The 23,139-nt window shown below is 39.7% G+C and overlaps 1 protein-coding gene across 1 annotated transcript in view; it reads right to left on the bottom strand.

Annotated features, from left to right (window-relative positions):
* MYO3B (myosin IIIB) overlaps nt 1–23,139 on the bottom strand; it is a 493,981-nt gene that overhangs the window by 70,167 nt on the left and 400,675 nt on the right. Inside the window, 2 exon segments of the mRNA XM_053596463.1 lie at nt 12,999–13,095; nt 14,032–14,092. Of these exon segments, the coding sequence (XP_053452438.1) occupies nt 12,999–13,095; nt 14,032–14,092 (158 nt within the window).

Here is a 23,139-nt window from a genome sequence, read left to right as displayed (position 1 = left end):
CCCAGCAGCTGACCTGTGTGGAGGGGTCTGGCTTCCCACCGGCTTCTCAGCCAATAAATAGACTCACAGGAACTCAGAGGGAAGAAAGAAAGTGAAAAGGATGAGAGAGGAAGAATATTCCCTTTTCTTCTTCAGCTCCCTTCCTATGGAGTTGTCCTGGGTGAGTGTGTCCTTAATGGAAGATTATCTCTCTTCTCAAGTCTCCTGTACCTACAGGACTCTCCTTCTGGGTGCTAGATGCCATGCTCTCTCCTTGTATGTAATAGCTCCAAATTCACTGGTCCTTAGAGGACCAAAGCTAGAACCCAACCCAGAGGTTCTAGGGAAACATAGAAGGAATGCCTCTGGATCAGCCCTCTGGCCCAGACTGTCTTGAGAGTTCTTTGGATGGTCATTTTAGGTTCTTAAATGTCTTTTCCTCTTTGTTCTACAAAGACAAATGGGAAAATAGACGCCTCCAAGCATTGGCCGGTGAGTCCTATGTTCAGCTACAGGCTGTAAAGTCTATTATGTTATACCCAAGTTATTTCATCATTGCATCATTGGTCAGAGTTTAGGATTTCAAGAACTCTACCCTAATTAGGCTGGAAGGCAAGACAGTAAAACAAGGGACATAAAGCCATGTCTGAGGGATCACTGGTGTTAGATTTGGGCATTTTGTCTGGTTCAGACTGCTGTTGGATTTGGATGAACATTACCTGTGATTACAAAAAAGAATAGTTATATTTCTTATTAAGCAGTGAAACTATAATATAGTTGGCTTAATGACCAGAGAAATTAAAGATAAACAATGGATATGAGATGAGTCTGTAATTTTTCTTCTAACAAAGAACAATTCACGATGACTTCCTGACCTCCCACTTCAAGTCACATGTTCTATCCTAGACCAGAGGTTTGCCTGAGCACGGCCTGCTCCCAAACTCCTCCAGTCCCACCTCTCCCCTCTTCCCAGGGCTTTTCTGGTAGTTCAGCCTTTTATTACACTAAACTTCCCTGTGATATGTGTTCCTAGGTTCCTAAGAATGTATGTGTGTTTGTGTGCATTTGTGATGTTCTGGCAGCGTTGAGGGGACTCTGAATCAGGACTTGTCCTTCAAAGATAAGAGTCCAGCTTCTCTCACTCCCTTCTCTCTGCGCTCTTCTCCCTCTCTTTCTCATCTCTTCCCTCCCTTCCCTTTCTCTAATATAAAATAAAATTATACTTTTATATCCTATAAAAACAAACAAACGAAAAAAACCCGCAAACCCCCAAGTGAGAGTTCAGGCCAGGTGTGGTGGCTCATGCCGTAATCCTAGTACTCTGGGAGGCCAAGGCAGGAGGGTCTCTTGAGCTCAGAAGTTTGAGGTTGCTGTGAGCTAGGCTGAGACCATAGCACTCTAGCCTGGGCAGCAGAGCAAGATTCTGTGCCAAAAAAAGTCCAAATTATTGGCTTACTACATGTGGATTAGAGCCTGGTACATGGTAAGCATCTAATAAAGTTTAGTTTCTCCTACTATTTCTCACTTCTTCAATAAGAACCACTTTTGAAAGTACTTAATTTCCAAGTTAACAGCTATTTCCTTCCCTCCATTCAAACTGTCAAGTCTTCAGGAGTGTGCAAAGATTTCCATACACTGCATTTGGTTTTTCCTTCATACTACTACAAGTTTCAAGAGTTCATTACCTTGAATCTTTATTGCATTTAAGAATAGGACAAATTTGTTAGTATTTCTGTGTCTGGCAATTTGTGTAAGGGGAGGGAGTTATGTTTCATGAATCCATCTAAATGGTATAATGAGACTGTTTATAGCTCCCACAGACTCAGATCCCCATTTTTTTCCTCTACCGTCCAAAAAGGACTATTTGGCTGCTAAGCAGCAAGCAACTAGAACACCCAGGCTACCGAGAGATCAGGCTAGTTTGTCTGATCTAAGAAGACTCAGTATTCCCAAAGGGACTTGTCCTTATTAAAAGAAGAAATGAATGACATCCCTTTTTGTTAAACTGGTGCTAGGTATTTTCTCTAAGCAGCCCATTTAAAAAGAACAAATTCAAACCGATCCAACAAACAAATGCAAGAGATCCGCAAAGCTCTTAGTGGATGGAGTTTATACACTATCCTAATTTCAAAGAAGATTTTATGCCAGGGCACAATGGTTTGGTTCTCCCAATGGGCAAACCCCGACTTTAAAGGTCAGAGTCTGCATCTGTGCAGAAATCAGATAAATGCAAAGAGCTCTAGGTTTGTTTCTGTTCTTAACTGATTTGTCCTCCAAAGGATAGTTTCTATGTTAACTTGTTATGCAAAGTCTGACTGTTTGGGGTACTGCTGGGGGATAGAACATCCAAGGCTCCATTCCAAATTTGCAAGGGTCAAATTACAAAGTGTTCCTTCCACCATTTGTTCGTCTTTATTTATTTTTTTTTTTTTGAGACAGAGTCTCACTGTGTCACCCTCAGTAGAATGCCGTGGCATCATAGCTCACAGCAACGTTAAATTCCTAGGCTGAAACGATCCTCCTGCCTCAGCCTCCCAAGGAGCTGGGACTACAGGTACCTGCCACAATGCCTGGCTATTTTTTGGTTGCAGTTGTCATTGCTATTTAACTGGCTGGGTTTGAACCCACCAGCCTGGGTGCATGTGGCCGGTGCTATAACCACCGTGCTACAGGCGCCGAGCCCCTTCCATTTGTTCTTATTGCTGTATCTACCCACGTCCAGAGCAGTTTAGCTCAAAATGTCACACTTGTACTTGCCTTCTGATTTTCAACTTTGAAAATCCCCATCTCTTGTGAGCTGCTTAGTCTTTGCTCTAAACTCAATGATTTCAGTTCATTAATGGAGCTCCCACTTCATGTATGTTTCTGCTGCCAGCGGACCAGCTATCGCTGTTGAAGCTGCCACAGCTCCTGTGTTCAAGCCTATCAATATTCTAGTCAAAGGACATTTGATTTCAGATTTATTTGTCCATCTTCTTAGCATCAAACACATTGTCTGCCACTTAACAGGTGTTAAATTAATACCAGCTGGGTGACTATGTCAGTGCATGAGTAACAAAGGTACATTTCACTCTCCGAATGTAAACCAACAATTTATAACTTGTTGTAATGGAAGGTTTTAGTGGAAGAAGAAAACCCCACAGTTTTTCCAGTCCTTCTTGGGGTTCTAGTTACCTAATGAACATAAATAGTGAATAAACCAAGAGAATCAAATAAAAACGAAAAATGAGAGAAAAATCTTTTCATGGTTCTACATATAGTCATGTAACAAAGTTTCTTTTGTTCCTTATTTGATTTGGGTCTATATCTATCTTGCCTCCGCATGGCACTTAAAATTGATTACATTTACTTTAGGATGAGGCTCATGTCATAGGTTTGTATCTTCAACTTCTATACAGCCAACCACTTTGATCCTTTTAGACTGTTCTTATTTTCTTGGGTGGGGAGTGCCAAATCAAAGTGGGAATCAAGTTTCATTTAAAAACACTTTTCTGATTGCATACATTAAAAATTCATTAATGTTCTACAGAAGACACTGTCAAGAGAATGAAAAAGCAAGCCACAGACTGGGAGAAAATATTTGTACAACACATATCTCACCCAGGACTGGTATCCAAGATACACAAAATACTCTTAAAACTCAAAAAGAAAATAACCAGGACAATGTAAACATAGATCTGAACAGACACCTCACCAAAGAAGATATTCAGATGTCTACTAAGCCTATGAAATGTGCTCATCGTATGTCATTAGGGAACTGCTAATTAACACAAGGAAATGCCACTGCACGCCTCATAAAGTGTCAAAAATCCAAGACACTGACAACACCAAAAGCTGGCAAGGATGCAGAGCAGCAGCAACCCTCCTTCATTGCTGGTGGGGATGCAAAACGGTCCCGCCACTTTGGAAGGCAGTTCAGCAGTTTCTTACACAGCTAACCATACTCTTACCACACAATCCAGCAATCACACTTTCAGAGATTAACCCAAACGTGGTACAAACTTACCTCAACACCAAAACCTGCAATCAAATGTTTATAGCAGCTTTATTCATAATTGGCAAAATTAGGAAACAACCAAGATATCCTTTAGTAATACAATGGGTAAATGAATTGTGGACATCCATACAATAGAATATTATTCAGCAATGAAAAGAAATAAATTATCAAGCCATGGAAAGACACAGAGGAATCTTAAATGCATGCTGCAGAGTGAAAGAATTCATCTGAAAAAGCCACATACTATAGGATCCCAACTATATGGCATTCTGGAAAAAGTGAAACTAGGGAGACAGTAAAAGAAATATTACACAGTGGTTGTCAAGAGCTTGCGGAGAGAGAGGAATGAATAGGTAGAGATGGGATCTTTAGGCCAGTGAAACTCTTCCGTATGATTCATGTAAAGGTGAATACATGTCATTATATGTTTGTCAAACCTCATATATGTATCGTTGTTGGCTAATCGAGTCTAACAAATGAACCAAACTAATGCAAGATGTTAATAATAGAAGAAACTGGGAGAGAAAGGGAGATAAAAGGGGATATGGGAGCTCTGTAGTTTCTGCTCAATATTTCTGTAACCACCCCCCCCCCAAAAAAAAAAAAAGAAAGAAAGAAAAGAAAAAGAAAAAACACATACACAACTAAAAGATCTTTGATTACTTTCAATTTTGGAAAACAAACAAAGGAAGTAAAGAGAAGAAAAATCGCTCTACTCCTACCACTAAACAACTACATGCTTAATTTTAAAGTTGAAAGAATCCTTTAAAATGAAATAAACTAAGCAGCTAAGGTTAACAGGACAGTCTAGAGAGTATGTGCTGTTTCAATTACATTAAATAAGAAAAGAAGTTAAAAGCAAAAATTCTTGAGGCACATTTTACAGCTATGCCATCAGTGTCCAATCCTGGAAGCCGAATGCCCTAAAAGTGACCCACACACCACCCGCCTTCGCTTGTTTGGCAGCTGCACTCCTGATGTCCTGGGTCAACGCCAGAACCTAACTTGGCATTGGCAGTAAGTGCATCTTGACCTAATGAACTTGGGAAAGCACTGGAAAAGTTCAGCAAGAACTTTTCTCAGCTATGTTTGCAGTAACAATCTAAGCAGAAATATTGTCCAAAACTATGCAACTCTGTAACATGCTTTAATGAGTTGCAGGAATAAAAACAGGCCATTGAAAGGCTTTCCCTGAGGTATGTGGCCTCAGGAATGGTGGTCTGGCATATGACCTCCGTGGCTTCTACCTGCTCTCACAGCTGTGGTCACTTTTCCCTCCAGCCTCAGCTCTGTCACTGGTGTCAGAATCTTGCTACTGATTCACCTGGCCGAGCAGTGGTTATAGCAACTACCTCCATGGAGTACACCCCTTCTTCTTCCTCATCATCCTGAGCCCCACATGTCAGGGAAAATGGGGTACCCTAACAAATCTTGGTAGGTATCCTACAAAGTTCCTTTAGAGAGCCCCAGTTGGGGTTAACTGCCAGGATTACAATTGAGTTCTAAGTACTGTGTTCCTCGTCTCCAAAATTACACAAAAGACACACAAAAATGTAGATCTGGTAAAAATGAGAAAAGACTTTTAAGCAAAATAAAAAAGATGTAGGATTAATATAAATGGGGCTAAATTAGAAATTAAATTTAGGATTAGGAGAACTATAATCTTCTCTTTTCTTTTCCTTTCCACCTTTTTGCCTTCATGTCCACAAACTGCACTTCCCATCCTAGCCTTGTTGAAATTCCTTTGCCAAAGCCAGGACACAAACATTATAGCAATGACGTACACATTACAGACACGTGAAAACGTTCAGATCTGCTGGGGCTCAGAGTCAATTTGCTATGCAGGAGAATATACCATGGCCAGCAGAGGAGTATAATTTGTAAAACAGAAATAACCTTCAAAGGCAAAAATTCCTAATAATTTTAGAAATTAAAATACTTTACAGACTTTTTAGAAGTTTGGAAGACTCCCATTTTCCTCCTGTACAGCAAAGCTACACATCAATATAACTGTGTTCTTGACAATTTCTTGAGAAGTTAATGAGACCATTTGAGACACACAAAAGGACTCAACTTGTTACCAGACCTGCTTTGGAAAAGAACAGCTGCAAAGATCAAGATATTAGAATTGCACTTGGCTCTTAAGTGTCTTATTTCATTTCCTGGCTAGATCTATGGTTGGCATATAGTAAGTGGTCAATACGTACTGTTGAATGAATGAATAAAGAACCACGTAAGTAAAGCCCACTTTTTCTGATTCAATGTAGCATCACAGAGATAGAGAAGGTCAGAGCAGTGATTCTCCAAGGGAAGCTTTCAGACCAGTAGCATCTGACCCCCTGGGGACTTGATAAAAATATAAATCCTACCCTTTATCCCACAGAATCAGAAACTTTAAGATAGGTTCAGAAATCTGTGTTTTAACAAGCCCACCTAGTGATTCTGGCAAACCCACTGAAGTTCAAGAACCACCTGTTGAAAAGATCTGTTAACAAGGTGTTTTTCCCACCTTCCATGCTAACAATAACAATTCTGTAATCCCGTTGCTATCTCACTAAAAAAAGTCCTAAGATTTTGGAAATCTTTGGAAAAGGTAAGACTTGACTAAACTTTACTGATGAGGATTTAAGGCGAATGCATTGGCACCAAAGTAGGCAAGAAGGAAAGATATTTTCAGCCCAACAGAGCTGAAAAGAGCAGGGATTCCGAACCCAAAAATGAAGACACACGGTCTTGTGTGTGGCATTCAGTAATGAAACAGGTATGGGACAGAGAGGCCCAGTCATCTTCCCGGTTTAGTGTCTAGTTTCCATGTCTTTTCCTGAGGGAGATATGTGGCCTTTACGACACTGTTCTAGGAATGTGCTCTCCCGCCAAATGGGAGACATGTGAGCCTTTACGATCGCAGCATCCCTGTTCTGGCAAGCTGCTCATGATCCTTTGCAAACACAGGCAGCCGGTGGGAAGTGATTCCATGGGACAGCTCTAAGGCACAGTCTTTCCAGATGTAGCGATCTAATTAAAAAAAAAGTGCTTTCCCAAATCAAGCTCTACTTCCAGGATCATTCTGGGGTGGCCAACTCATCCCAGTTTGCCTAGGACCTCCCTGGTCCTAGCGCAGAAATGTTCAAATTTTGGAAACCCTTCGGTCTCAGGAAAATGAAGATGTTTGATTACTTTCAGGATTAAGAGTTCCAGGGATAAAATGCAGCCCGAATTAGCTTTCTGATTGCTGAATTTCTGCCAAGACCAATAAAATCGAGTAATTAGCAACTGGAAAGGTAAAGGAAAATAATGAAGTAGACGGTGTTAAAGAAGCAGCGGGGTGAAGGAAAGTGTGTATGATTTGCTCAGCAGTTCCCGGGCAGGCCACGAGAGGTCTGCAATCAATCAGATGCCTAACACCAGGCCCTACGCGCTCGTTGGGGCCACTTCTGACACTGCGTGGCACTGTGCACTGCCAACCATGAGCCCCTCGGGAGGCCTGTACAATGCTCCTTGCTCTTCAGCACCCTAAAAATTTACTCTCAGCAAATACAAAAAACTTTTTCATCTTCAAAATACGATTAAGGGGCACTTTCTGAAGCTGAGAAGATAACCAAGGACAGAGGTGTCTTACTCAGGTGAGGAGTAACAGGAAACCCAGGCACAGGCCACAAAGTTAAATAAAGCTTATGTACTTTACACTAAGAAAATATAAGCAAAGGATCTGGCATGATGCCTCACATAGAGTTCCTGTTATTTTATTTATTCATAGAGAATCTCCCACTCAGTCCCATTCCTCTTACTGCTGAAAAAAACAAACCAACAACAACAAAAAAAACCCTGCTTTTTCGCATGGCAAAAAAGAAAAAGAAAGAAAGAAGAAGAAAAGTATGTCATGACAAGTCAGTACATTAACAATAGCAAGAAACTTCAGCTATGTGTTGAGAGAAAAGAAGAAACAGAATCTGGCTCATTAACTATAAATCGTAATGGCCAAGGGTCATTGAATGCCAGGGTAGGCGGCCCCATTTCCCAGTGGTCTCCGAGGACTGCTCTGCAGTACAGCCCAGTGTGATGATTGTTAATAATCAGGTCCCAAGACACAAGGTATGAGGAGAACTGTGTTTGGTACATTCCACGTGAAAGGGAGTTACAGGTTTGAGAAAGTTTCAGCTGTTTGGAAAATGCATTTCCACAAACTCTTTCATTCCTTCATGATGTCTAGTCAATCTTCAACTGTAAAGCTCAGTGACTGTTCTAAATCATAACTCAGATCGCGTCACTCCTTTGCTCCCTGGCTTCCCATTTCACAAAACTACACCCTCAATATTCACAACGCAAACCTCAGACTGACAATATTGGCACAGCAGCCACCCAGCCCTGCCCAATTGTAGTCTTGATTTTAGCTAGCTCCCCAGGGTGTTTGTTAGGACAGTAAGAAGTAGGGGCCTGCACTGTCTGCCTACTCAGCTGTAGTTCTCCTTTTTGCTCTCTCAGCTCTAACACGCAGGCCCCTTTCTTCTCATCATCTAGTTCATGCCTGGCCTTCCTCAGGATCCTTGTAGGCTGCTCCTCTGCCTGGAGCGCTCTTCTGTCAGATATCCACCTGCACACTGGCCTGCAGCCTGCAAGCCTTTACCCCACTCTCCCCATCTCACTGGAGCCACCCTGACCACCCTGTTTAAAACCACAATCACAGCCAGGGTAGTGTTCATGCCTGGAATCCCAGCACTCTGGGAAGTCAAGACATATGGATTACTTGACCTCAGTAATTTGAGACCAGCCTGAGCAAGAGTGAGACCTCATCTCTACTAAAAATAGAAAAAATTAGCCAGGCATTGCTGTAGGCACCTTAGTCTCAGCTATCGGGAGGCTGAGGCAAGAGGATCGCTTGAACCCAGGAATCTGAGGTTGCTGTGAACTACAGTGACACCATGGCACTCTACTCAGCTTGACAGAGTGAAACTCCATCACAAAACAAAAGAAAACCTCCCAGAAAAACACATTCCCCCCAACTGTACCTTCCACACTTGGTTCACTCCTAATCACCTTTGCTATGTTTTCTTCCTGATAACACTTCGCTCTTCTAAAATCCTATACAATCACACAATTGAGTTATCTGTTATGCTTATTGTTTTATTATGATTTTAAGAGAGACAAGGTCTCGCTCTGTTTCCCAGGTGGCTGTGCAGTGGCATAATCATCACTCGCTGTAGCCTCCAAATCCTGGCCTCAAGTGATACTTCCACCGCAGCCTCCTGAGTAGCTAGGACTATAGACAGGCACACATCACCATGCCTGGTGAATTTTAAAAATGTTTTGGTAAAGACAATGTCTTGTTGTGGGACCTAGGCTGTTCTCAAACTCCAGACCTCGAACAATCCTCTCACCTTGGCCTCTGGGAGTTCTGGGATTACAGGGTGAGCCCTGCACCTGGCCATGCCATGCTTCCTGTTTATTGTATGTCCCCCTCCACGGTATGGCATCGTGTGGACATGAGTTTGATACTGATACAACATCCAAGTGTGTGATTATTTTTCTAGTACCGGACTGTGGCAGATTGGAAACCAACCAATCAAAAAATGTTATCTCAAAGAGCTTGGAGAAACATCGGCCCACGACAGTTCTTAGCACTTAGTGTTAATAATTATTTTCTGAATAAATAAATAGAAGAAAAAATGCCTACAGTATAATTGTTTACATAGTAAAAGTAGATCATGTCTGTCTATATTCCTGTCAGTCCTGGGAAATAATTTCACTGCTTGGCCCAGTGGCAGAGTGATTCATGTTATTTCCTGGATACGTCGTGCTTTTCTCTCATATGTGATCAATGTGTCAGCCCACATGCGTCCATTAGGGACACTTCCTAGATTCTCTAACTAAGGGGCTAATGATAGCCTTGTCTAAACCCCACACTTACAGACATCTTTGCATGGCTGCTCTGAGCTGAGATTGAGTAACTTTACATTTATTCCCTGCCTCTCACAGTCACCCTACCTGAACCCTGTACAGAACAACAAAGTTAGTCTTTACTGCAAGTTAGGAAGCAAACCTGTTGGATGTAAGTGCTCTTCTAAAAACCGAGAAGGTCATGACATTCTCAGCCTTCCATGAAACATGGGTTGAAATAATGGGTCATTTAAGGAAAAGAATTAAACACAGAGGTATAGCTTGCTAAAATGTCTCTTAAAGAATATATACCCTTGTTTCTGCAACTGATAATAGAAACAAATTGTAAACAAAATCGAAAAATGTATGTTCTTCAGTTTATCTTTGCTGCTTTCCAAGGTCAAGGGAAATTTGATCTAGATATAATTCTTTTTCCTGCCTAAACCTCTTTACTTCTCCTCCTGTCCAAAACAATAGTTACAAAGTAAAACAGCTTGGACTATTTTAATTTGTTCTGCTGGTAGACTACATATCTATTTGGGGGTATCTAAGAGACATTTATTTTGTTCCAGGATTACTAGAAACATATTTTCATACTTTTCTCTGACTCATTTACTTGAGTTTCATTTCACTCTTGCTTCCATTATATTTCACCCTGACTTTGGATGCTCAAGAATTCAATTTGGGGACTTAGGTTGTGAGGAGAGAAGTCATAAATGGAAAGACATGACTCTAGAGCAGCAGTTCTCAGCCTGTGGGTTGCGACCCACAGGAACTGTATTAAAGGGCTGCGGCTTTAGGAAGGTTGAGAACCACTGGTCTAGAGAGTTTCACATCTAGTAGACACATGAAGATAACTGTAATACAAAGCAAGATGTGGTGTGTAATATAAGAAAAGTCAGAGAACAGAGCTGTTGTGGCCCCTGGAGGATGGCAAAGATTCTGACTGTGAACAGGGAAGGGCATGCAGAGCAGAGGGGGCAACATGAACAGTAAGAGAGAAAACACACCAGGAATGTTCTGAGTGTGGAGAGTAGTTTGGATATTCTGAAGCACAGAGGGAGGAAGAGAGATTAGTAGAAGTCAGGGCTAGAAAAGAAGATTAGGACCAAAACAAAGACTTGAAACTCATGCTAAACTCAAGTTGATGATACGATACTGAGGAGTCACTGAAAAGGATAGAGCAAGGGAAAGTCATGATCATTCCCTTTGATCCAGGATTACCTTGCTTTAGAAAAGCTCTATAGGCATCGATGTGTAAGAGAAGTTGAAGGAGAAGAATGGAGATAGGAAGACCAGTTAGGATGCTGTTCACGAAAGTCTAAGGGGAGGGAATGGTGATGATGGCTGACCTGATAGAAAATCATTTAGATTGAAAGGAAGGGAGAGTTGTCAGAAGAAAGTGAATATGAACCATTTATAGCAAATCAGGTGTGTAACTTATTAATAAGTTTGGCTTTTGGAGATACTTTCCTAAAGACTAGGAAAGATGACTGTAATCCAACAAGTCTCTTTCTCTTTAATAGTTATTAATTTAAAATGTAATATACTTTTATTCTTCCTGAACTATCCCACCAAAACTGAATGCCTAACAGAAAGGACTTTATTCCTGCACCTATTATTCATATTCATAGAATAATTTTGTATTTATACTATATCAGTAACTACCACAACAGCATCTGACATTTACTGAACGCTTGCTATGAGCAGACATGTCTTTTACTTATACTAGGTCATTTAATCTTCAGTAAAACCCTCTCAGTTATGAACTACTTTCTTCATGTTATATGTGCAGGTACTAAGGTAAGCAGTTGTTATATAACTTGATTAACACAGGAGAGTAGAGATTGGGCATGTCCGACTGTCTCTATGGTTTAGCTACTCATCCATACTTAAAACTTTTCTTTTTAGGAATTTCATCTATTTTAAAGTAGAATGCCAAAAGAAAAAGAAGACCAAAAGGGACAAATAGAAAACAACAAGATGACAGATTTAAACTAAAACATATCAATAATCATATTAAATGTAAATGTTCTAAATACTCCAATTAAAAGATAGAGATTATCTGTTTGGATAGGGAAAAGTACCAACCAAATCACTGCATAATGGATTCTGCTCCACCACACCATCTTTCCTCTTAATTTACCTCTTTTTTGTACTGTTCCTACCCCTACCTCCTTGTGGCCTTATTTGTGAATACTATTCTGGCTGTGAGGAAAATATTTCCTTGACAGGATTATCATTTGCAACATGTCCATTTAAAGTCTTCCCTGCTATAATGGAATCATCTTTTCTTGCCTCTTTCCAAGAGTTTAAAGTTCCATATAAACTGAAGGTTATAGCACATTTATTATTCTTTTCCCACCTTGTATTGTACTACTTCATCACTGAAAAAACAGGCTAACAAGAAATGTGAAGAGATCAGAGAAATTAATGCATATTTCAGAAAAATAGATGAGGTTGATACTAAGTATAATATTGGTATATTAAAATGAAAAGGTTCCTTTTTTTGGAAGGGTTCCCCTTGTCCTTAGTATCTTCTGGACTGTAAATATTTCTTACAATCATGTTTCTATTTTGTCTCTCAGAAGTACTGACTATAGCTATACATAAACCTGAATCTGACTTTTATCATATTCTGTAGTGAGAAATTTAGAACAGGGGCCAGACATAGTCATTTCCCAAAGGCATATGGCAAGATGTCTGTATTTTTGCTGAGAGAATGATCATGTTGCCAAAAGGGCAGAACTATTCTGTAATCCATATTCTTCATCAAGCCCTAAATTTTGACCCTGAAGGATCTGCTTCACTAAAAACTGGTCAGCTATTTCTCTTTCTTTTAATAAAATAAAGTTTTGGAACAGTTTGCTAATTTAAGATTCTTACAAGTAAAGAGAAAAGAATGGCCTCTGATATTCATTATCTTCCCTTAGAAAGGTAAACTTGAGTGGCATGGCTTGAGTATAAACTGCTACCTTGCATATAGGTTTTACATCCGCCTGCATGGCTTCCCAAACCTGAACTTTCTATTAACATTAGGTCTTATCATTGTCCTGCCTTCCAGACAGTTCTGGCCAAACAATGCCTTAAAAAGTACACAAACATGCAAATGGTAGATGTAGCATGCAATTCAAATTGTTCACCTTACCAGGTTTTCCAGCGGCTCCCCAGGGACCCTGTCCTTGATGATCTGGAGCAGGATGGCATGTCCGAGAAGACAGTGAATCAGTCCCAGAAACTGAGTGCTTCAAAAAGACCCAGGAAGAGAAATATTATTCTTACCCTCTGATAAAGCAGCCTTAAAGACATGAGCTTCCATTTAGCTAAGGGACCCTTAACCTTGACTGTAAGGGGAAGAGGCTGAGTATTTTGGAGTCATTTGCAAGTTGTTCTCATCTTGCACACAATTTGGTGTAGGTCCTCTTCTTGGGGCCATTAGAGAAGCAAAGTCTCAACACTCTTTTGCTTTATTCATTTATTTCTTCCTCTCAATAAGTCAACCCAGCCCCCCTCTTAATTTAATTATGGTCCCAAATATAAAAACAGCTATGCATTGATTTGCACCCATACTTAATTTTTACTCTAAGAAAGAAAAAAGAAAACCTGTAGGAAGGTATTAATCTACTTAACATTTCTAAGTACATCATCCAAAGGATTTTGTTTTTTTAATCTTACATATGCTCAGCAGAGTTACTGGCAAAAACTGTACATTTTCTTCATTTCATCCTTTCAACATCAAATAGTAGGCAGCAAAAATTGGATCAGACTTCAAAGCCTGCTGTGGGCTCCAAGTCACAGAGAGACGCCTCCATTTCACATATTGAATTCGAGCAGGATATCAAAGTGCTACCAAAGAACCTCGGGTCCTTACTCAAAAAGAGGCTCTAACATCTGTAGAGAGCGGAGTGCACAGACAAATCACCTCAGGGAGCAGCTAACATTTATTCTCAGCAGCAAATTTCCAGGCTTTTGATTCTCTCTCCACTGTACCTCCCTGCCTCTCTACTGAGCCAAAGCTCTTTAGCGAGCCAGGCTTTTGTCTCAAAGACTTTAAAATATCACTAACAGTTTCAAGTTTGGATGGCCCAACCAAGCAGCCACAGACAGGCTTCCTGCCCATGGACTTGGATGAGTATGAAGGAAGGATGCACATTTACCTTGGTGTTAAGGTGTCCAGCAACCTTCTTTATGTGTCCTGTAGAGATGCCACACCCTTTTGCAGAACTCTGGGCTTGTGAATGCCTAAAAAATAACAATAGCAATAACAAGTTTTAAAAGGCTTGGAAATAATAATTTTTCAAAACTTTAAAAAGGGTCTCTAGCTTTCATAACATACTCTTTAAGCTTTCCTTAGTTTCCATTCCATTCTTGGTTATAAGGTCATGGTCAACTTAAGGAAATGTATCCTACTAGTCCCTAAATGGCACTGCATACTCACAGTCTGTCTGAGTTCTGAGACCCAGGAACTGCCCTTTTTAATGTTGTGCAGTTGAATGTGGTTTAGTGAGTACTATTGCCAAGAAACCAAGAAGCCAGTCGTGTTGGGGCTGGGGCCACCCTCCTTCCTGCACAGCACATCAATCATATCCATGTTCAACAATTTATTTATTTTTATACAATTTTTGATTCAGACTGGACATAGTTAAAGAATTTAAAGTGGATACTGCAGTCAAATAACTTCGAGAAACTCTGGGGTTGTACATAGTTTAAGAGGTTTCTTTACTACAGGAATAATTTTTACAATCACAACATTCATAGATGTCTAAAGTGGAGATACAGGGGAAATGCAGGTATCCAGATGTAATTTGGCTAAGAAGCTTAAGGTGATAACCTACTAACATCAAGTAAAATACTGTTTTGTGAAACAAAGTTTGGAAAAATCAATTGTGCTGGATCCCTAATTTCTAGTAGTTGGAACACATCATGAAACACACTTTTGTACAATATGTTAAAATAGCAGCTACCCTTACGATGTCTTTTAGATGGAACCCAGAAGAGTGGAAAGCATTGATAGAAAAGGGAAGTCTGTGTCTGACCCCTGCCTCGATATCCGTGATCTCACACACACACACACACACACACACACCCCACACACACTGTGGGTAAACTTCTATAGTATTCTGAGTCCTCGTTTTTCTCATCTATAAAATGAGGAAATTGAGATAAATTATTCCTAAGGTCTCTTTCAGTTCTACATTAATAATCTTATTCTTTACTTAAACTGACAAATTCAGTTCAATATATCCTTCTGTGGATATTATTTTCAAAGTGATTTATTTATACTAGATTACCAGCAACATGTTTATTTAAAAAATATGACATCAGTACCTGGGAGGAGGAGACTATAATGATATGTTTATAAGGCATCTATTTGTTAATTGTATGTCTCCTACACTGGAACGCAAGCTCCATGAGTCAGGGACTGAATCTGCTTTATTCCATACCCTAAAACTCAATGCCTGGTACTGGTAAATGCTCAATAAACATTAAACAAGTTGAATGAAAACAGAATGACTAGTAGACCCACAGAATATGAGGCCATGTAGGTCAAGAATACCCTTAACATTAAAAATTATATTAATTAGCATTTATATAGTACTACATACTTTTTAAATGCTTGTAAATATCTAATGATGGCTGTACAACCATTAGAGCTAATTGTACCTATTATAGAGATGAAGAAACTGAGGTTCAGAGAGGTGAAGGTATATTTCCAGGTATTATGGGGAATATGTAACACTAAGACATTGACTCTTTGTTCTTCCTCTGAACCCTAATACACTTCACGCCTTTCAGTCTCTATATATCCATCCACTCAAGGGACTTACTCCTATTCAGCCTGGGCATGTCCCAGGGGTTGTAGGACATCTCTAGGGGGCAGCTTTTGAGGTCCTTTGTGAGGAACGCTAGGAAAGAGAGTCTAGCTGTTAGATTACTGCCAGGTCCCCAACTTCTGCCTTTTCTGCTCCAACAAAGAATTGAACTTCTTGAGAACTTGAGCGTGTATGGCTTTTCAGGATCCAAAGGTCAGTGACAGATGCCTCCCACATTTCCCTACTCTTCACAGAGAGGGGGGTGCCTGGTCAGCTTATCAGTCTGACTCCCTCTTCAAATAAGCCTTTGGGGGAATCTCAGGCAGCACAATGTAATGTTTGGATGTATTACTTGGTATAACAAAGACAGGGGTAAGGGTGAGGAAGTAGCGTCCATAGGTAAATAAATAAGAAATACTTGATTAACCAAAGTGAAGCAGGTTTTTCTTCCCTGAGATGCTTTCCTACAATCTTTAACTGTATAATATGCACAATGAAACTCTTGGAGAGGAAAAGAGTGGGAAGTATTTCCTTGACATTATTTTAACAATGAATCCTTCTCTTTTAGAATACATCTTGGGAAACAATGATCTGAGCAGTCTTTATTCAAAACAAATTCCAGTTTTTTTGTTTGTTTTTTAATGACAAACAAAACTGCCTCAATTCCTTTGCAGAAACTTCATTAGTTGTTTTTGCCTCAGGGACTTGAGGATAATGGATAACCCTATGGAATCCATCACCACCAAAACAAGAAAAAGCACCATAACCAAAATCCAATGCTTTTTATTATTTACTGTATCATACACGCCACCAGGCACCGGGCGAAGCATGTATAAGTAGTTATCTCATGCAATATGGCCAATGGCCGGGTGGATTGGCTCTATTTTTATCTCCACTTTTACAAATGAGGGAATTACGGATCAAGAAACTAACTGCTAGTTTCACACCATAACTAGTAAGCAGTCCAGTGTAAGACTTGCTGACTACAGAAGAGGAGATACTAGAGGGAAATGACTGATTCAATCAATAATGATCAATTGCTGATAACGTCATTAGACAAATGGTTGATGGGGAACAGGACATGTGGTGCCAAAGTGCCCCCATACAGATTCCCTCTTTCAGGTCACAAGAAGAGCAACATACACTAGAGAAATCAGAAGGTCACCATTTTAACCCAGTGCTTGATTTTAACACCACCGATGCCAGAAAAGCATTGCCTTGTGATTTGGGGCAATGTGAAGCCTTTAAAATCACCCAGGATGCATTTTTTTTTTTTTCTGTTCAACATTTAACTTGAATCTAATCAAGTCTTTAGACCTAACTTACAATTTCCCCAAAACATAACACATAAAGGGACAAGCTGACTAAGATCACAAGGAATCACAAATACAGAAGGTGAGTTGTTTTACGAGATAAGTCAGTGTTATGAGAAAAAGGGACTACTGTATATTAAAAGAGATTTATGGGTATAACAACTTGATGCAATGTAATGTCCTAGATTAGATCCTGGCTAAGATAAACATGTACAAAGGATATTTTTTGAACAACAGGGAAAATTTGACTATGAATTGGTATTAGATGATATTAAGGTATTCATTTTTGAATTGTAATTTTTTTTTAATCAGGAGGAAATTTTAAAAAAAGTAATACTGTCATCTGCCTCTGTTAGGAATCCACGTGCTAAATGGCAGAAGCATTGATCTGGCTATCAAATGGTGGTGAATAGGAGGTAGTTTTCTCTCTTTGTATAATTCACTGCATTATTTCTAGGGCTCTGCTGGCTTCTTGGAAACATAACTGAAGTCTCAAACAGATTGCCTCCAGGACTCGGCCGCTTCGCTGAAGTCAGTTCATTGAACTGTGGGTTCTAGGGGAGATGGAAACTCTCAGTCACTGTTGAGAACCCTTCTGCTGGGCATCTGTCCTGAAAAAGCCCCCCAACAAAACTCATGTCTAATTCCCTCTTCTTAAAGCCCTGGTCCCAGTGTGACCGGATGAGAGGCAGGGTGAAGGCGGCCCCCAAGGAGCCGGCTGCTGAGAATGCCCAGCATCTTCCTTCTTCTGCAGCAGAATCCACAGGGCCAGCTGGCTCTGTCATGCTGCACTGGAGGCACTAGGTGAAGTCACCGTGGTCTAGGGACTGTGCCTCAGCTTCACAGGCTCTAAAATTCAATTTGTCAGTTCATTGAGGGATAATGATTTTTTGTGAGAGCTGAGTTGCACTAACCAAACTCAGAAGAGTCATATTTGAAAAGCAAAATGCCAGTGTGTGATTTTACAATGAATGATATAATCTAGATGATATTCTTCCCCTCACTAGTTGGTTGATAAACTCTATAGACCATATTCCACATTAGAATTAGAGCAAGGAAGCAGGGTGCTCTTTGGGGTTGTAGCTAAGCAATCATACTGGTCTCATAACTGGCCTTTTTCAACTTTAGGATTAGAATTGGTAACTATTTTCTTGCATGGGGGTTGAGACACGCTGGCTACCCCTGATTCTCCATTTTTAAAACTTCATTTAGTTTGTGTACTTTTTGTTAATTTTGATAAAGTTTTCAAGATTATGTCTTCTTTTTTTATCAATATAATTTAGAATGGCTTCTAGACAAACTGAGAAATCCATTAGTTGTTCACACTTGAAAGCATATTCTAATTTCAAAACAGAATAGGTTTCAGTTAATTCATTGTTGGCTGATTTTTTGCTAGCTTCCTGCTGTCTCTAAATTTGGTAGTATTTCTCCCACAAACTTCTGTCTCACTTGGTAGCCCTAGAAGAAAGGCTAATCAGCACAGCCAAGTAAATTTGTTTCTGCTTCTTTGATTACTTTGTACAAATATGTTTTGTACACTGAGCTCTTAAGAGAAAAAAGTCAACTTCTTGTTCCCAAGAAGCAGCAGCCAAACCACCCTCCAGAAGATATGCTCAGATAAGGATATTTTAACATATTAGGGACCCCAAAATCTTGAGGGAGGCACGTTTCAGGGAAACAAGTCACGTAACTTTCCTTATGGAAGTTATTACCAGGGGAGAGAATAGAGATTATGCATAAACATCTTTAGAAATGGTCTCGATAATTCAAGTTATGAAGGTAATCTAAGATATGTAAGTAATGACATGGGAGAAGAAGACAATGTCCTTTGTTAAGGATCCCATGCTGACCTGCGTGCTAACAGGATTTCCTATAAACTGGGTGTAGGTCAAACCACAACTCAAGCGTTCTTATTTAGTTCTTATATGGAATCTGAACATTCAAGGGGTGAGACTATAAACACGGAACAACACCCAGATCTGAATCCCCCAACATTATCACTATGCGTCTACTCTCCCCTGATTCCCATCAGCCAGGTGTGACTGCGTACTCTTCTGACTTTAAATAGCTTGGAAGGCACAGAGGATTGGAAAGTAACCAAATGTCTTAAGAAGAACCCAAATTATCTGATATGCGCTACTGCGTATTACTGTGTGTTAAGTTCAAAGGCATCCAAAATGAAGACGTTAATGCATCTTTTATTACAAAAACTGGAAAGCTGGGTTTTCTAGAATGTTTCTGTTTCCTATTCACTACTACTTCTACCACAACAAATAAGCATTTGTTAAACACCCAGTCTCCTAGGGTTCTATTCCTATTTCCAGGGTTTTTTTTTTTTTTTTGTAGAGACAGAGTCTCACTTTATGGCCCTCGGTAGGGTGCCATGGCATCACACAGCTCACAGCAACCTCCAACTCCTGGGCTTAAGCGATTCTCCTGCCTCAGCCTCCCGAGTAGCTGGGACTACAGGCGCCCACCACAACGCCCGGCTATTGTTTGGTTGCAGTTTGGCCAGGGCTGGGTTTGATCCCGCCACCCTTGGTATATGGGGCCGGCGCCTTACCGACTGAGCCACAGGCGCCGCCCTATTTCCAGGGTTTTAAATGCCATTTCCTCTCCTGCCCACCTGGCCATTGCATTCCTACCCTTCAGCTTAGGTGTTGGCTCCTCTGAAAAGCCTTTTCCTGACCGAGCTCCCACCCTACCCACTTCTACTCTCCACAGAGTTGGAGGTTGCCTGGCATATTCACACAATATAAACATACTGAAAATTGGGTCTGTAACTGATTTGCCTGGTGCCACATCCTGACCAATTAAAAGTACCTGCAAATCCCCTACTGAAGGTGAGCTTTAGCAGATTTTGACCAAGGCAGGAGACCAAACAAGGGTAAGTACCATAAGCCACTAGGTTTTAGAGATCTTAGAGCTCTAGCTATGGCTGTGCTCATTTGTCTTTTCTTCATCTTTATTTTTCAGCTGATGAAAATGCTCTAAATTCCCAAGTTGCCTGAATATTTACTAATCATTAATCAGTGAAAATGTAATAATATCTGCTTTTTTTCCTCAAAGTAAATGACTAAAAGAACTGGTTGCAAAATATTGCCTTTTTTTCACCACTTTCTAATTAAAAGTATTTTGTGTGGTTAAAAATAATGCATATTCACTGTGATATTAGATAAAATACAGATATTCAAGTAGAAGAAAATAAATATGAAGGAACGTGCCCACACTCATATATATGTACACACACATACACATATATATATAATTAGCTAATACCTTGTATATATCTTTCTATACATCTAAAACACATTTTTTAAAAATAGTGGCTCATGCCATATTTATCATTTAACCTACCTTTTGTAATTATGAGTGTCTTTCCACATATCTGTGAGTTGTAATACACATATGCAAGTATACGTATCATTACATATTTATGGCTGTGTGGTATTCCATTAAGTGATTATCATAAGTGATTTAACTAATCTCTTGGTTTCTTTCTTTCTTTCTTTTTTTTTTTTTTTTTTGAGACAGTTTCGAGCTATCACCCTGGGTAGAATGCTGTGTCATCAAGCTCACAGCAACCTCGAACTCTTGGGCTTAAGTGATTTTCTTGCCTCAGCCTCCCAAGTAGCTGGGACTATAGGTGCCAGCCACAACACCTGGCTATTTTGTTGTTGTTGTTGTTGTTGCAGTTGTCATTGTTGTTTTGACTGGCCTAGGCTGGGTTAAAACCCACCAGCCTTGGTGTATGTGGCCAGCACCCTACCCACTGAGCTACAGGCACCAAATCTCTTACTTTCAGATATTTAATTTTTCCCAATATTTTCATATTATAAATAATGGATAATTAAATATTCAGTACATATGCTAATCTAGTTATTCCCATAGAATAAATCTTAAATGTAAAGCTGTAAGGATAAAGGTGAGAAAATTTTTTGAATTATATCACCAAATTTTCTTCTAAAAAGCAAGAACAATTAACACTCAGGTCCACAAAAGTATGAAAAGACCCATTTGCTATTATATCTGCAGCACTGAGTATTATTAGTCTTTTTAATCTTTGTTTATCTCTTTGAAAAGTGGGTACTCATTATTATTTTAATTGGCATTTCTTGATTTCTAAAAAGAGAAAACATTCCTGGGCTTTACCATATGATGTGAAAGAAATACAAAGAATGTAAGAGATGAGAAACAATAATGGCACAAAATAAGATCACCATTATTACAGGGGAGCAAAGGGAAACAAGAAGGAATGAGTTTCACAGCTCTTGTATTATTTCCCTTTCTCTCATTAGGTTTGGATACTTGGTAACTTTATAACAATTCTGAATACATACATTGCATCCCACTCTATGATTAGTATGAGTTGAATATCCAAGTCATACTTAAGTACATGGAAATGTGTTTGCTCTAAAACACACAATTATTTTAAGTTTTAGAACATGGCTCAAGGACAAACTCATCAGAAGGACTCAAAAAGGCTGGTAAATGTCTCATCATGCCATTGCTCTAACTTAGCAGTAGTTAGATTTATGCACTTATGCTAATTTCCCAAATCCCATCGAGCCCTTTAAATTTGATCATATTTGTTTGCCTCATTGCTTTTCCCCAACCGAGAGCGAGCCCACGCAGCCTTAATTTGCCAGTTCTTGCATTCTCATTAATTTCTTTTTCCTCCTTCACTACTCTATTGCAGGCAGCTGTCACTGTGTGAAAGTCTAAGGTAGGAGCAGAAGGCTTTTCTTCATTCTGCTGAGAAGGCCTTGTTGGGAGAAAGGACGCTGTACTGACAACCACCCATGAAGCTTCCTTCAGTTCTTTGTCAGCACCCAAGGGAGCTCAGAGAGACAATAGGATTTTAAAAGGATAAAATTAAGAGATGTATACATGGTCAGAAGTTGGAAATGAAAAACTTTCTTAACAAGGTATTATACTTACTGTTTATGATTTTGTCCTGAAAGACAAAGGAGAATAATTTTGTTTCTGTAACTTGTACTTTTCCTTTGGGGAAGATCTTAAAGTAACTTGTGGATTGAGCACTTTATTTTATTTATTTATTTATTTTGGAGATAGAGTCTCACTCTGTTGCCCTTGGTAGAGTGCCATGGCATCATAGCTCTCAGCAACCTCAAACTCTTGGGCTTAAGCCATCCTCATGCCTCAAACACCCATGTACTGGGACTACCAGCACCTGCCACAATGCCTGGCTAATTTTTCTATTTTTAGTAGAGACAAGGTCTCACTCTTGCTCAGGTTCATCTCCCAGCTCTGCTTCCCAGGGTGGTAGTCCAGGGCATAGACTTGTGGAGATAGAGGAAACTTCATCCACTCATGCTGGAACTAGGGCAATTGAGGTGCAGAGTGGTGACATGACTTGTCTGAGTCAGAAGAAGAGATAGCCCTAACATCCATGATCCTTGGATGATGTTTTTATCGCTGTACCCATAAAAGATAATATTTAACTCAGTTTTCCTCCTTTAATTCTGAAAGCAATGTTGAGTTTGAACAAAGAGAAGCAAGAAGTGCTGAGATGAAGTGTTTGATGTGCACGGCACTAAATGATGGGGCCCAAGGACAGGTGAGGGAGAGGGTGTGAAAGGAGGGAGGGACATTTTAGGGTATTTTAAAAAATGAAAAGTCTAAACAAGATTGTGCACAGTGAGTGGTGACTAGTTAACGTCACAGCAGAAAAGCTTGAGGACAGTAGTAACTAAGCAGGACAATGATGATGTAGATAGACATTTAGGGGTGGTAGAGAGGGAAAGAGAGGGACCAGGAGTCAAAAGAGAAAGTGGCTGATCAAGTTTTCTATGGGATGAGAAGTGGCCCTGACATTTTTTTATTGTACCTTTTAATTTTTATTTTATTTCTTATTTATAGAAAATATGCAAAAATAGTACAAGGAATTCTCTCTTTTCTCTATATTTCTCAGCAGACTCTCCAACTATTAACATTTTACATATTTTTTGTCCATTCTCCTTCTCTCTTGCTCTCCAGATCAATCTATAATATATACACACATGCAAATGTACTTAATTTTTTGCTAACTATTTGAGAGTTGGTTGTAAACCTGATACTCCTTTATCCTTAAATAGTTCAGTGTGTGTGTGATTCTTTGTTTTTCTCTGTTTTTTTAAAGAAGGGGCATTCCCTTATATGA

The sequence above is a fragment of the Nycticebus coucang genome, chromosome 7 (assembly GCF_027406575.1).
Source record: "Nycticebus coucang isolate mNycCou1 chromosome 7, mNycCou1.pri, whole genome shotgun sequence".
Lineage (NCBI taxonomy): Eukaryota > Metazoa > Chordata > Mammalia > Primates > Lorisidae > Nycticebus > Nycticebus coucang.
The sequence above is the reverse complement of the archived record's forward strand: the minus strand, read 5'-3'. Positions and strand labels throughout refer to the sequence as shown.